The 14,099-nt window shown below is 40.9% G+C and overlaps 1 protein-coding gene across 1 annotated transcript; it reads left to right on the top strand.

Moving 5' to 3' along the window:
* The first annotated feature begins 8,719 nt into the window (after nt 1-8,719).
* On the top strand, nt 8,720-13,368 carry irx2a (iroquois homeobox 2a). Its single transcript, XM_086038096.1, has 3 exons — nt 8,720-9,217; nt 10,151-10,556; nt 11,183-13,368. Exons 1-3 carry the CDS (start codon nt 8,978-8,980, stop codon nt 12,025-12,027), a joined length of 1,491 nt encoding a protein of 496 aa, XP_085894222.1. The 5' UTR covers nt 8,720-8,977; the 3' UTR covers nt 12,028-13,368.
* The last annotated feature ends 731 nt before the right edge of the window (nt 13,369-14,099 follow it).

Below are 14,099 nucleotides of genomic sequence, written 5' to 3'. Positions count from 1 at the left end.
TATCATTCTGTTACATAAAGAAAACACACACGCAGATTCTGCCAGTCACTGTGTTACCAAGTCATACACATTTAGTGTACAAATGAATGAAAATTCAACAGGTTAATGTGTCAATAGCTTTAGGGTTAGGGTACCCTCAGAAATACTCTTTCAGAATTTTGGTGTCAGTTCAATTCTTCACCTGATTTGATTGACAAGTCTATAACTAAAAAGACGTGGCAAGTGTTAAAATGGTATTTGCTTTTGAAATGTTTAGAATTGTTTGTAATGTTAAACAACAAAAAAGCTACCCTTTTGAAGAGCATAATGTATGACTAAGAAATGTTAAAAAAAAATCACAGATATAAAATATCATTTATTTAGTGCGTCAGCTATGTGCATATACTATACATGTATTTAAGTGGCATAAGAAATAATATATTATAACAATAAACATAGCCACAAATAATATGAACTGCATTAATCAACATTTTTGTTTCTGATAATTGCCTTTACAAAAAAATTAATAAATAATGGAGACAGTTTTCGACCACGTGATCTGTAATTGTTTGAGGTATTTGTGGAGGTCCAAATCGGAGGATAGGTGAGGCTTAAAATGGAAAGACGAGTAAGGTGATATGTTTGTTTTTGTTAAAGTTTTTTTCTGTATAACCCAAATAAGTTAATATCAGCTATGTTACAAAGTTATAAGTTATCAAATCCCCTTAGATGTGCTAAAGGCTAAACAGTTGAGAGAATATAGAGATTTTGGATGCAGTGGCAAACACAAGATGCATTGACAAAGTGACCGTCACAAATAACTTCAATCACTGCTCAATTCAAACATCCCTCACTGCTTAAATGTGTGTGAAGACAAGTACAAACAAGCCAAAATCTCTGTCTTTTCTTTGACAAATGGTCAGTCTTCTCACCCTGACTCAAATTACTGCTGGGAAAACAGTGAAATTAGAATTTTGTCCCTCACAACTATGTTATGTCGTTGCAGCTAAACACCAAACATTAATTTACTATCTTCCGTAGGCTAACAATTCAATTTTTCTCTTGTGTACACATCTAGCATGGCAGCCGTGTCCGTGTCCAGAGGTGCATGACGTCACAGCAAAAGTATTTGTTCATCCATAAGAAATGTAAGCTATCTGTAATTGCACAGTGAATGACAACATCATGGTTGTATACATCAACTGGCATCTAGACCAGCAGAGAAAATAGGGCACCATTTGAGCCATCATTGGCAACTATTAACTGTAGAAGTTATGACAATTTCTTAAGCGGTCAATGTATCAAAGTCACAAGATTGGGGTCCTTGATTATGTGTGTTATTTTTGTGTTTGTCCATAAACATTTTGTGTGTCTGTGTGCGTACGTGTGTGTACGGTATGTGTGCATTTGTGCCTCTATGCATGGCCATTGGTCTACAAGCTTATGGTTGGCACGCGTGTGCATCCACTGGTGTGTGCATATACTGTAGGTGTGTGGGTGTGGGCAAATGTGGTTCCGCCCGTGTCCATGTGCTTGTGTGTGCACTTGCTGGCATGTCAGCTGATGTCCCCGGTAATCCAGCAGTGGGCCTGTTGTGGATTAGTAACAGGCTCCAGGGGATGGGAATCCCATTCCCGTTTACAGCCCTCCCTGGCAAGAAGAAAGGGAAGGATGCCGTCTCTGTGCTACCTTCACACTGGTTGTTGCCTGAAGGTGTGTGTGTATGTGTGTTGTGCGTGCGCGTGTATTTTTGGATGTCAACTGGGTAGTATGATGAATAGCAAAAGTGTGTTTCAAAAGTTCTTTCTGCATTTTTAACAGATGCATCTCTTTGGATGTATTGGATTCTGCTCATTCACAGTATGCAGCGATTTCAACCATCTTGAAGAACAGTTCTTCAAGAGCGAGGTTACCATTGTGGAGAAAAATCAAATGCACTGCATGTCTTCCAAGATCCTCTCGTGAAGGCATGCTGTTATTGTGCCATTGTGTTATTATTGAATCTACTGCACATACACACACATAAATTCTCATCCCTGACCATCACCTGGCAACAACATGAAATATCATCTTGATAGGATTTGTTTTGAAGTCATTGGAAAACCAACCAGAAGAGCTGACCTCTTGAACTTTGAGATGCATCCTATCTCCTGCGAGTAACAATCCAACACTTGAGAAAAAAAAAAAAAGAAAAAACAGTATGTGTGTGCGTGTGTGTGTGTGTGTTGGGGGCTGAGACTTGCAACTGGATAGCACAACAAAAGAGCTGTGGTGGCAAGTCCCCACGCAGACATTATATGTCAGCATGACGTGAGCTTGTCCTCACTGTACAAAGCCATCCTCATTCAGGGCACCTAACCAAGGTCAGCCTGGATTAGCCGCTAGTAACCCTATCAGGTCCAGCACAATGATTACAAAGCCCAGTGACACTGGCTGTCAGCAGACTCTTTCGAGGCAACCCTAGAAGACCGACCCTTGGCTGAAGAGCCAACGGAGAGGGTTAGTCAATTTCAAATTCACCCTGCGCCCCTCTATTTGTTTTTTTTTTGGTCCCTTTTGTGTCACCCTTTATTTACACATTGTTTGATTTTTGGTAACTTCTTTGATTCTTCAAGTAGGCCTCGCAGGTGCATGCCTGTCTGAATTTCATATTGCACAATACTGTGCTTTCTTCTCAAGCTCCATGAACCCCCTTCCGATCCAACAATGAATGATGAATGTTAGCGTGGAACCTCAAGTTATGAATTTATTTGGTTCCATGAGCCAGTTTGTAACTTGAAACATTCATAAATTGAGGTCATATTTCCCACTGAAATGAATGGAAATGCAATTAATCCATTCCAGCCCTGAAACTAGGGTCTAATTTTAAACGGCCGTCCGTCGGCGAGTCCGACTAAACTTTCACTCTTTTTTACTTTTGCAAGTTATCAACCGGTGGCATTAGGGGAAAAAATGTGATGTTTTTAGTAATTAGCCTACATTTTATCAATACGTTCAAACGTATTTGGCCCGTCAAACAAGTTTACTCCACATTGGCTGTTCCACGCTTCCGTACATATGCTAGTGGTGTGTATCATCCTTTTATTTTTTAAAAATGAGACAACCTCTCAAATAGGAGGTGAAAATTGATTTGTTTTTTCTCAGCCCCCTGCCACATATCGGTCAAGGACACCTTAGCCCCGGGAAACAAAAAAATCCTGGCACTGTGCCTGGGGTGAGGGGCACTTTGGAACACAAGTGATTGTGCTCCAACAGTCCAATGTACTGCGATGCCGACAAGTCCAGGGTTTACGCCTCTCGCCCGAAGTCAGCTGGGATAGGCTCTCGCACATCAGTGCTCCTAGACAAGATAAGTTGCAGAAAAGATGGATGGATGGATGGATGGATTCATGGATGGATGCAGACCCATCGCCAGAACTCAGTCATAAGGCGGGCACATGAAATGCATGAGGGGGCCCAATTATTATTAGTATTACACCAAAGACATCATTTTCATTTTCTTTGCTTTGCTCCATGTTTTTGATGATCCTATACTTTACTGTATTTGTGCAGCGCTGCCATATACTGTCAGTAGTCTTGAATGGTGCCATTTGTGACACCTGCTGGCAAGTATAGAAAACATTGATACTCTAATATACATTGACCCCTCGCCATGAGTGCTGAATTATAGGTCAACGTTGCAGCCATATTGAATGTGGCAAAGTGAAGCAATCTGTGAAGGTGCCAAGCTCATATGTTGCTTGTTGTATCAACTGTTTTACACCCCCAGCCAGAACTCACGGAATTGATACTGTACCATTGGTTTTGATTGTATTTTGTCATCCTAATTTCATTTTACAAATCTTCGCAGGTTTTATGGCTAGTACGATGGCCACACCCAATATGGCGGACAAAATAAAGTATTGTACAAAAAAGGCCATCCACGTCAAAGCAGTGTTTGTAGCAGAAATGTCAAATAAAAGAAAAAATGTCAGAAGTCAAAAGGTTTTGTGGTCTCTGTGTTTTCTTTTCTGTATGAAATGGGTTCAAATGGCTCTTTGAGGTGTACTAACGCCAATGACTAACATTGTAATGTGTCTCTCCTCGCTTGAACTAAGGGTGTGTCTACTACAGCGTCCTCCTTCAGCTCTGGTTATTTACAAATACTTAAGTATTTTACAGACATGCCTTTATATAATGCCACATCAATACGTTCAAGTTTTCATCACATAGGCCTGCACACCTAAGATTATTTTCACTAAAGCCGTGATTGGATGTTGCAGATTAGATTGGCCATCAATCAAACAAAATCACACCATTTGTTTCTTTATATTTTTAATATCTTATTGATAGAGAATTTAACACTAGTGGATATGGGTGGGGAAAAAACATGCAAGCAAGGGGAGAACACGCAACTTCCTACAGAGATTTGAACATGAATCTCCTGACTGTGGGACAGGTGTGCTAACCACAAATGCACCAGGCTGCCACTGTGTGGTCAATGCACACAAATTTTTTTTGCACATGAAGACGGCACCTGGCACTGAATCTTTATACTTTCCAAACCAAATGAGACAGTCACTATTGTAAAAACAACTTGTGCTTTAGCTACAAGTGGAGTTGCTGTCTGTCTGTTGTTTTTGGATTACACTTCAAGCGCATTGGTTTACAGTTGCACTTTGTTCACTGAGAAGTGTTTCCTCAACATCCATGTTAGTGAGGAGCATGTTAAACAAATCAAACCCGAAGACAGAGCTGGCTTTTTGTTTTTTTTTTCTTTTTTCAAAGCTAGGATAAACAAGAACAACAGCAACAACAGAGCAAGCAGCATAACATCTTGGAGGTAACGTGGCAACCAATGTTCTGCACTTCAGCACATCAGAGGCACCCCATGTTTCAATCGCCCTAAAGGTACCCGTTTACAAAGTGATACAGCTTAGGGTTTTTTAACTCGGGGCGAGGGGCTGATTTGAAACCCCTTCTGCTGCCAAGCACATGGACGGCTGCTGATTAGAAAGAGGGTTGGCAGCAGTGGGCAGATGCCAGGCGGGAAGAGAAATAACGGTCTGTCCTCAGTCTTCCTCCCATATTGACCCATCCCCCACAAAACCCAAAGGGGGGAGGGATCAATTGCAGAAGTATCACAATGCATCAGAAATAACTTTTCAGTAAGGAGAGTGATCTTTTGCAAGGTTTTAGAATTTATTTTCTATCGATCCTAAGAATTTTCTGCAGTGTTTTGATCACATGGAAAAGGTTCCATAACGTTGGGATCACAATGGGGTTTTGCTCCTTTCTTCTGCATGCCCACACATGCACCTGATCACAAAACCTACTTGCAGTGTATTGTGCAAGTTTGGAATAGTGAACACTCAGACAGTGACAGAGGACCCATTTATTTATTTTTTTAGTTTTCTGGGTTTCCTAAAATTCAGCATAGAAAATTATCATGTGGTTGAAACATAATTTATACTGACTTTTTGTTGGAATCTGGACTATAGAAAGGATAGGACAGACTGTACTGTTCCAATCAGTGGCAATGGCATGCTGGGAATCATTAATGTGAACAAAATGACAAGCTCGGGCCTTAATCATGTTGTAATATTCTGGTATTGATTCAAAAGCAGCTCAATAAAACTACATGGCTACACTAGTCTTTTGCACACATGCGCTACATTTACAAATTATACCATCACTTCTTCCCACGTTGTCAAATACATCAAACAAATCTTTATCATTATCTATGTAATTATCTATTAAATGAACCTGAGTTGTATAAAATGAAAAAGTCAAGTAATTATTAAAAAAAACAATACATTAGGATACAAATAAAAAAAAACATTGTTCATAATCAACTAGGGAATTTGGCTTTAATGCAGTTGATCAGTCATTTAATAAATATTACTATTATTCTGCTGGGAGTCAAAAGGATATTTTTTCAGTCGCATGTCTTTTGGGTGACAATCACATCTTAGCAAAAACAAATGCATTTTTTTAAATAGTGAGTGTCTAATCTTTATTTAAGAAACTTGACTTTAACTTTCATAAGCATTCTCTTTTTGTTACCTATCATTTGCATTCCAATGCGGGTGTACGGTGGGCCTCTTATTCTGCAAACATCTTAACTTCAGAATCATGTCATTGACAATAAAATGAATACAAATATAACAAATGTTCATTGTTGTTTTGCTCATGTAAATACTCCAGCAGAGTAAATTTAGTTTTGCAGTTAATATAAACTACCACATCACACAGGTAGTTGTTTACCTAATTTTGCATCTCTATGTATGTGTCTGTCTCACTGCCTAAGCTGATTTTCTTTTGCCTTCCTTTTTCCTGCCTTTACTGTCTCTAAATTCTGCACTGTCTTTGTTGATCTGTCTGTCTCCCTGTCCGTCTGTCTATCTGTCCATCTCTCCATCTCTCCTCTCCCATCTCGTATATCTCTATCGGGCTGAGACGAAAATATCTTAAGAGCTGCAGTCTGACTGAAACTGAGACATGGAATGTACTCCTATACTGTCTCACACGCGCGCACACACACGCGCGCGCGCATGCTACACAACAGGCCGACAGGTGCACTTCCAAACTGACAATATACAAAGTACTTATATGGACACACTCACGCACACACGCGCGCGCGCGCACACGCTCGCACACACTCATTTCCATGCACTCAAATGCACAATTTTGTCCACGATCCGCTGATGTTTGGCCTGTCGTCTATGAATAGAGGAGACAGTGCCCCCTGGTGCGGACTGAACAGTACTCCTTGACCTCCATATCTTACCCCGATTATGGAATGTTTGGAATTCAATCTGTCTGAAACGATAATAAAGTGTTAAACTGTATTATCAATAAATTACAAAAGCATTATGCTGTTTGTTTTTGTTTTTTCTGTCCTTTTTGGTCACAGCACCTTAATACTCGAATGTCCACATTGTGGGCATTTGAGTAGGCCTATCTACAAAGAATAAAAACCTGATCTTCAAACAAATGGCATCTTTTATTATATAATTTGCATGTTATCATTCGATCGTACTAATATACACTTTATATGTGACTGCATTATATGTTTGGTATTTACAAGATGGTGTGTTACAAGTTGTTTTTCCCCTCTCAAGTATTAGTAAAATACAAATTATGTTGATCTGTTTATATTAAATACTATGAATCCAGAACTTTTATGACAGGACTACACACAATACTGAGCCAACATTGTTCATCGGCATCTCAGTTTTTAACATTGAAAATCATTATTGTAGTCGTCAAGTCACGGGTACAATGGCTTGTCAGTGGTGTGGTAGCCTTAAATGTACATTTTGGCCTTATAAAACATTTACCTTTGAGTGCTACAATTACTACTGACTAGTGCAATAATGTAGACAGAAATGACTCATATTTATACTGTACTACCCTTATTTGTGCCCTTTGTGCATAATGCGATTAAACATGTATTTTGTGTGAATATTATTGAATGATTTCACTGGTAATATAGTGTATTTTTGTTAGGTGTAACAGAAGCTTGTGTTCGAGAGTTTCTTGTCATCGTTGCCAGCAGGCAAACTGTACTGCATATATTTAAATAACGGCTGTTTGCTGTTTACAAGTCTGCTAGACCACAATGCACTGGGGGGACAAGCACCTGATGGATGAATACTGATGAGGAAGACTGCTTGGCCACTCTCTTCATTAGTTAGTTGCCACCTTGACTGCTGTCAGAGCCTCGGGTTTCAAGGTATGCCATTGTCTCCCCCAGAGGTCATAATGCCTTTAATCACAATAATAAAGGACAGCAAATGTCTGCTTTGGGTTCAGAGCACGCATACATAAACGCAGACACGAACACGCGAGCGGCCGCGCGCACACAAGGGGGAGTGCGCAACAACTTTTCATTTGGCTTTGTGTACATATACGTTTGAATTATGAAAGTAACTTATCAAACAACTTTAACACGCCTCTGCTAATAAATGCATTATGGCTGATATGGTAAAACAGTAAAAGGACATGAGTCTGAAAACATGGAACAAATTGAGGAGCCATGCTGGGACGCCTCCCACAGGCCGCATTACACACTACTCCAAAGAGGCGCGCACACTGGACGTGTCTATGTTGGAGCAGCTGTAAGTTTTCATTTTATAGCTTCGCCGCCTCCCTAACACCACCTCTCTCCCACTCTCACTCTCTTGGGCGCTCTCTCACTTGTAGTCCTCATTGTCAATTAAGATGAAAGTGGATTAGTTTGAATCCTGCAGACAATAGCCTACTGTCGAACTGGATAAACAATAGAACTTGACAACTTGACTAAATGTTTTAGTATAGGCACAGGCCTTGTGGTGAAAACAGGACATCCGTGTTAAAAATAATCTAAACATTGTTAATGATAATAATAATTAAAAATATAAAATTAAAAAATGAGTTTGAGACTCTCTGTTCTGGCTTGCATTAACGTGACGGTCTGTCTGGTTTTACCTAACAAGAGCAAAAAGTACATTCCGAGGAAGAGAAGGGACCGCATGCTGGACGGAGCCGACTTCTTCCAGTGGGCACTTTTTGTTCCGAGACTCTTTTCGAGGCAAAAGGGGGCGGGATGGATATTCAGATGAGCCGGAGTGACAGCTCCAGTTCCCCCCAATGCCGTACTGCGTGTGTGTGCGTGCGTGCGTGTGTGCCTGTGTATGTGTGTGTGTGCCTGTGTGTGTCCAACTCCATCGGCTCCTTCCCTTCCAACTCCTCACACAGCGCTGCGTACTAAAAACACCGGACGCTAGGGGATCAAGACGCACGCCACCCAGCCTCTATTGGGCTCTTTGACAAACCTTACGGTGTTTTGCCACAAAGGGGGCTTTGGAAGGAGGACTTTTTTTCTCCACTGTCTGATGTGACTGTTTGCACCGCCGGTTATTGAGTCGATTGTTTTGAGCGCTGTTACCCGCCCTGTGCGCATTTCCCCCCTTCCCCTTGTGCGCCGTTTCCCTCCTTCCTCGTTTGGATCGGCCGTCTACCCCCACGCGCACCCATGTCCTATCCTCAGGGTTACCTCTACCAGCCCCCGGGCTCTCTGGCTCTGTATTCGTGTCCGGCTTATGGGGCCTCGGCTCTGGCTGCTCCGCGGAATGAAGATCTGGCGAGGTCGTCATCTGGCTCAGCATTCAGCCCGTACCCTGGATCGGCTGCTTTTTCCGCCTCGGCCAGCTCAGGCTTCTCCAGTCCGCTGTCATACTCCACGGACCCTGCCACGGGATTCCCATCATACATGGTAAAATATCTTGGTGTTGTAAGAGGAATTTCAAGGGAGGCATGTGAATGATTCCAAAGTGCGCATTGGCGTATGTTTTAATTTTATTTTGTTTTGCTTAACTCTCCATTCTATAATTACGACGGAACTTATCAGTTCAAGAAGATCAAAATCGACCTAATGGTGGTGCCCTTATAGATTCAAATCACCGGCATCTTAATTTTAAATGGGAATTTAAAGCATGAGTTGCGAGTTGTAATGGCTTAACAGTCAATGCGCAGCTAATTATGTAAAACTGAATACCCAGCGAGGGTATTCATTTAAGCTTTCCTCTCCCAGTAGTGAATTTATGGGTCAGAGAAAATTAACACAAAGTGTGCCAACGCACTTTCTTGCTTGGCAGCTATTAAACGTCGTTAAAATCATACTATGGCGAGAAATGTTGATATATAATACTGAGAGTGAAATACTAAAGGGTAACCTCGAAGCGTTTTTGGAGCGGTGAATATGTTGAATATGAGTGAATATGTTTGTATTTTAGGGGATGCCAAAACAATTTGAAATAAATGTGGAAATTGAGCAACTTGAGTTATGAAAAATAAATACAATTATTTCACAATAATTCCGGTTTACTGTCTGGATGGCATAACATTTCAAATGGCAGTATGTCTTGTACAATAGATTTTTTTTTTTGTTAAAGCGTCATTAATTATTTATTATTTGGTGATTTTTAGCACATCCCTCGAAGTTTAATCATCACAGCATATCGGTATTATTTGTCCGATAACGGGTAATAATTAGATAAAACAATACCATCAGTTTTAATCTTTACGTCTTTTTTTACATTAAATAAGACAATGGACATTGGTAATATAGTCATCCAACAGTGGTATCGTTGGAAAATAAAGGCTGAAAGTCACACACGAAGTTTAATTAAAGTTTCTCCCCTTCCAGAGCTCTCCATATGACGCACACACGACGGGCATGGCCGGGGCGTTAAGTTATCACCCCTACGGGAGTCCGGGGTACCCCTACCAGCTCAACGACCCGGCCTACCGCAAGAACGCCACTCGGGACGCCACGGCCACCCTGAAGGCCTGGTTGCAGGAGCACAGAAAGAACCCATACCCGACCAAAGGGGAGAAGATCATGTTGGCCATCATCACCAAGATGACCCTGACTCAGGTCTCCACTTGGTTCGCCAACGCCAGGAGGAGACTGAAGAAGGAAAACAAGATGACATGGGCGCCCAGGAATAAGAGCGAGGACGAGGATGAAGACGATGGCGACGGTGAGAGGAAGGATGTGGAGCGAACCGAAAAGAACTTGGACAACAGCGAAGCTTCGGCCGAGGATGAAGGTGGGCTGGACAAGACGTGCATCTATTGAGCTATTTCAGTAAACACAATTTTTCTAAATAATAACAAAATGACTGAATTATTCATCAAGATAGTTTCGATAACGAAAATGTGACCTAATGACCAATTCATTATTAATTAGATGCCATCTTTAGAACAACCTTGTTATTCCCCGGGAAATTCTGAATTTCTGTAGGCTACATTACATAATATAATTGTGTTGTTTCAATATGATGATCACACATTTAAATTATAATAATGATACATTATAATGATAATAATTATGTTTGTTATTTTTAAGAAGACATTTTAATGCAAAATTAACGTTGACAGGCAGTGAATGGACTGTGAGCCTGACGACTTATTTAGGAAATTTTACTTTAATAGCTGTGAAAGTACAAACAAATGCAGTATTTGCCTAAAGCATTTTACTGAGAAAAAAAACCCCTGAAATAAATTAGATTTATTTAATAATATGAAAAGTTACAGAAGCACTATAAAAAATTAACAATTAACACCCACGTGGCATTTATTGATTAACTGAATAGTGCCTAGAATCACCTTTATTGATTTGACGACAATTGTTCCTCCACGTTTAAATTCCTATTTGTGATCATTTCGTCCACAGGTATTAGTTTGCACGTGGACACTCTGACAGACCACTCGTGTTCTGCCGAGTCAGACGTGGAGAAGGTGGTGTGTCGGGTGGGAGGTTTGGGTTCTGATCAGGCCCGGGACAAATGCGAAGATGACGTGCAGGAGCAGAACCACGCCTCTCGCTTTCAGCTTTCCCCCAAATCGGCCACAACCTCGCCTCTGATGGGAGTCGAAGCGCCGGTTTTCACTCATCAGCACCACCACCTTCATCACCTCCAACATCTCCAACGCGAGGATTTAGCTCGGAGCCTCGGCATGAGCAACACTATTAATGCCAATAAGTCCTGCCTTGAAAACAGACCGTCCGCAGGGGCTTCTCAGAACCCCAAACCCAAATTGTGGTCACTGGCGGAGATCGCTACCTCAGACCCAAAGCAGCAACTGGGGCAAACTAACCGCTCCTCCTCCTCTTCCACTTCCCCGACTCCCTCCACGGCCTCCCCGTCTGCCATTTCACCCACACTATACGCGACCCCCTCCCTCATCGGAAGACCTATTTATTACACGTCGCCCTTTTATAGCAATTACACAAACTATGGCAACTTTAGCCCACTGCAGGGCCAAAGCATTCTGCGCTACTCCAACTCGTCCGGGGTGAGCCTCGCTGCGGCAGCCGCCGCAGCAGCCGCTGCAGCCGCCGCAGCCAACGAGGGACTCGGCTCCCATCAGGCTCCGGAGGCTGGCACGCAGCCGAAACAACTCAGGCCCGACTCCCCCCTGCTTAAAATAAACTCAAACCAGACTGTTGATGTTAGTGAGCAACATCAAAAACAGCATTACAGACCTGTAAATTTGGAACCAAAGAAGGGCACGTAGAAATGAGATGGGTGCAAGTGAGGCATATTGAGATTGTATTTTATAAAAACAAAGCAGCAGCAGCAGCAGCAGCAACAGCAACAGCAGCAACAACAGCAACACACACGTACACACACACACGCGCGCGCGCACACACTCGCTGGGTGGAGACAAACTCATTTGTTTCAAAATGAAGACCAACTTTTTTTTCTTAACTCGTGTTCTTACTGATAAGATCAATACTTTGTTGTTATATTATTATTTTTTTTCTTTTCAATAAGCACGGCATATAAAAACAATTGATGCTTATTTGATTCGGAAGTAAATTTATGCAACCTACTGTAAGCAAATCAAACCATATTTTGCAGGGGAAAAAAAATCTGTTTTGGTGGATGGTTTGGCACGGGTTCGGGTTGAGATGTGTGCACGTCGTGTATACCATGTAATGAATCAAACTAAGAAAAACTGAACCACGCCCAAATGTGCAACAGGTGAGTCTTATCAAACTTGCAGAAGGTGCATTTCTCTAATTGGGTTTATTGCAATCATCAACGGTACAACTTACACCTACTGGTACTTAATCAGTGAGGGTGCACTGATAAATGTTTCATGGTGTGATTTTATTATGGACGATACCTTGTAATTTTTTGAATCATGATTGTCTCGCGACAGTTTTTGTGTTTATTTCCAACTTCTGCAGGTAGGTGTCACAATTGCTTTGAATTTAAAGGCAGTGTGGACACCACCCTTTAGTGTTTGAAACACGTTTTCTCTCCCACTAAAGGTCTCCAGTGCAACCGTAGCCGATTTTTTTTTTGTAGCTGCTTGCTTTTCCCCACTCTACAGCACACACGTTTGAATATTATTATTGTTTTGCGTGTCACTTTATGTTATGCATAACTTATCATTTGGCTCACTCTTGTTTTCCCATTATATGTGAGTATCACGTTATTTCTCAGGTTCCACTAGGTTTGCTATTTCAGTATTTATGTGTGAAAATATACAGTAATTTGGCTTTTTTTCCAGCCTTTTTTTTTGGGGCGGGGGGGCGAACAATAAAGGACGAACCAGAAGAGAACCCGTGAGGACTTCAAAGTGGAATAGCCTACATTTGATATTTATTTTTTTAAATGATGGCGGAATTATGCCTATAATTTATGCAAGTTGTATTGCAAAAAACAGAGAACGAAACCTGACATCTGACGTCTGTTTGTTCTGTAAATATATATATTAACAGTTTTTATTTGGATTTGGGAAGAGCAACACAATCTTGTTATGAGGATTTGGCCTACTCCTGATTATTTATATATTTTAATGTAAATAGAAATGAAATGAGCACTGGTGGAATACTGTACTGGTGGTATCAGCTATTCAAAGAAAAAAAATATTAAACGGTTTTCCCAACTGTTATATTTTCAAGAGTCTTTCTTTTATCTATCTATCTATCTATCTATCTATCTATCTATCTATCTATCTATCTATCTATCTATCTATCTATCTATCTATCTATCTATCTATCTATCTGTCTGTCTGTCTGTCTGTCTGTCTGTCTGTCTGTCTTTCTGTCTGTCTGTCTGTCTGTCTGTCTGTCTGTCTGTCTATCTATCTATCTATCTATCTATCTATCTATCTATCTATCTATCTCTCCTCTGTCTCTATGTATCTATGTATCTATGTATGTATGTATCTATCTATCTATCTATCTATCTATCTATCTATCTATCTATCTATCTATCTATCTATCTATCCATCCATCCATCCATCCATCCATCCATCCATCCATCCATCCATCCATCCATCCATCCATCCATCCATCCATCCATCCATCCATCCATCTATCTATCTATCTATCTATCTATCTATCTATCTATCTATCTATCTATCTATCTATCTATCTATCTATCTATCTATCTATCTATCTATCTATCTATCTGCACCAATTTGGGTTAGGAATCTCTTTGCCTGACATACAAAATTTATTTTATTTGTATTCCCATTTCGCTTACCTTTTGCCCTATTGCACATTTACTGTATGTGAAAGTGTGATTAATACAGCCACTGTGGGACACGTCAGGCATTTTGGGCCCCCAGTG

This window comes from Filicampus tigris, chromosome 8, assembly GCF_054856515.1.
Source record: "Filicampus tigris isolate MCC_2025a chromosome 8, RoL_Ftig_1.0, whole genome shotgun sequence".
In the NCBI taxonomy this organism is placed as follows: domain Eukaryota; kingdom Metazoa; phylum Chordata; class Actinopteri; order Syngnathiformes; family Syngnathidae; genus Filicampus; species Filicampus tigris.
The sequence above is the reverse complement of the archived record's forward strand: the minus strand, read 5'-3'. Positions and strand labels throughout refer to the sequence as shown.

Excerpts from the sequence above, each read along its gene's own strand:
- irx2a (XM_086038096.1), top strand. The coding sequence starts at position 8,978 with ATGTCCTATCCTCAGGGTTACCTCTACCAGCCCCCGGGCTCTCTGGCT. Across the intron at positions 9,218-10,150 it reads CGGGATTCCCATCATACATG|AGCTCTCCATATGACGCACA; the intron begins GTAAAATATCTT and ends CTCCCCTTCCAG. Across the intron at positions 10,557-11,182 it reads AGCTTCGGCCGAGGATGAAG|GTATTAGTTTGCACGTGGAC; the intron begins GTGGGCTGGACA and ends TTTCGTCCACAG.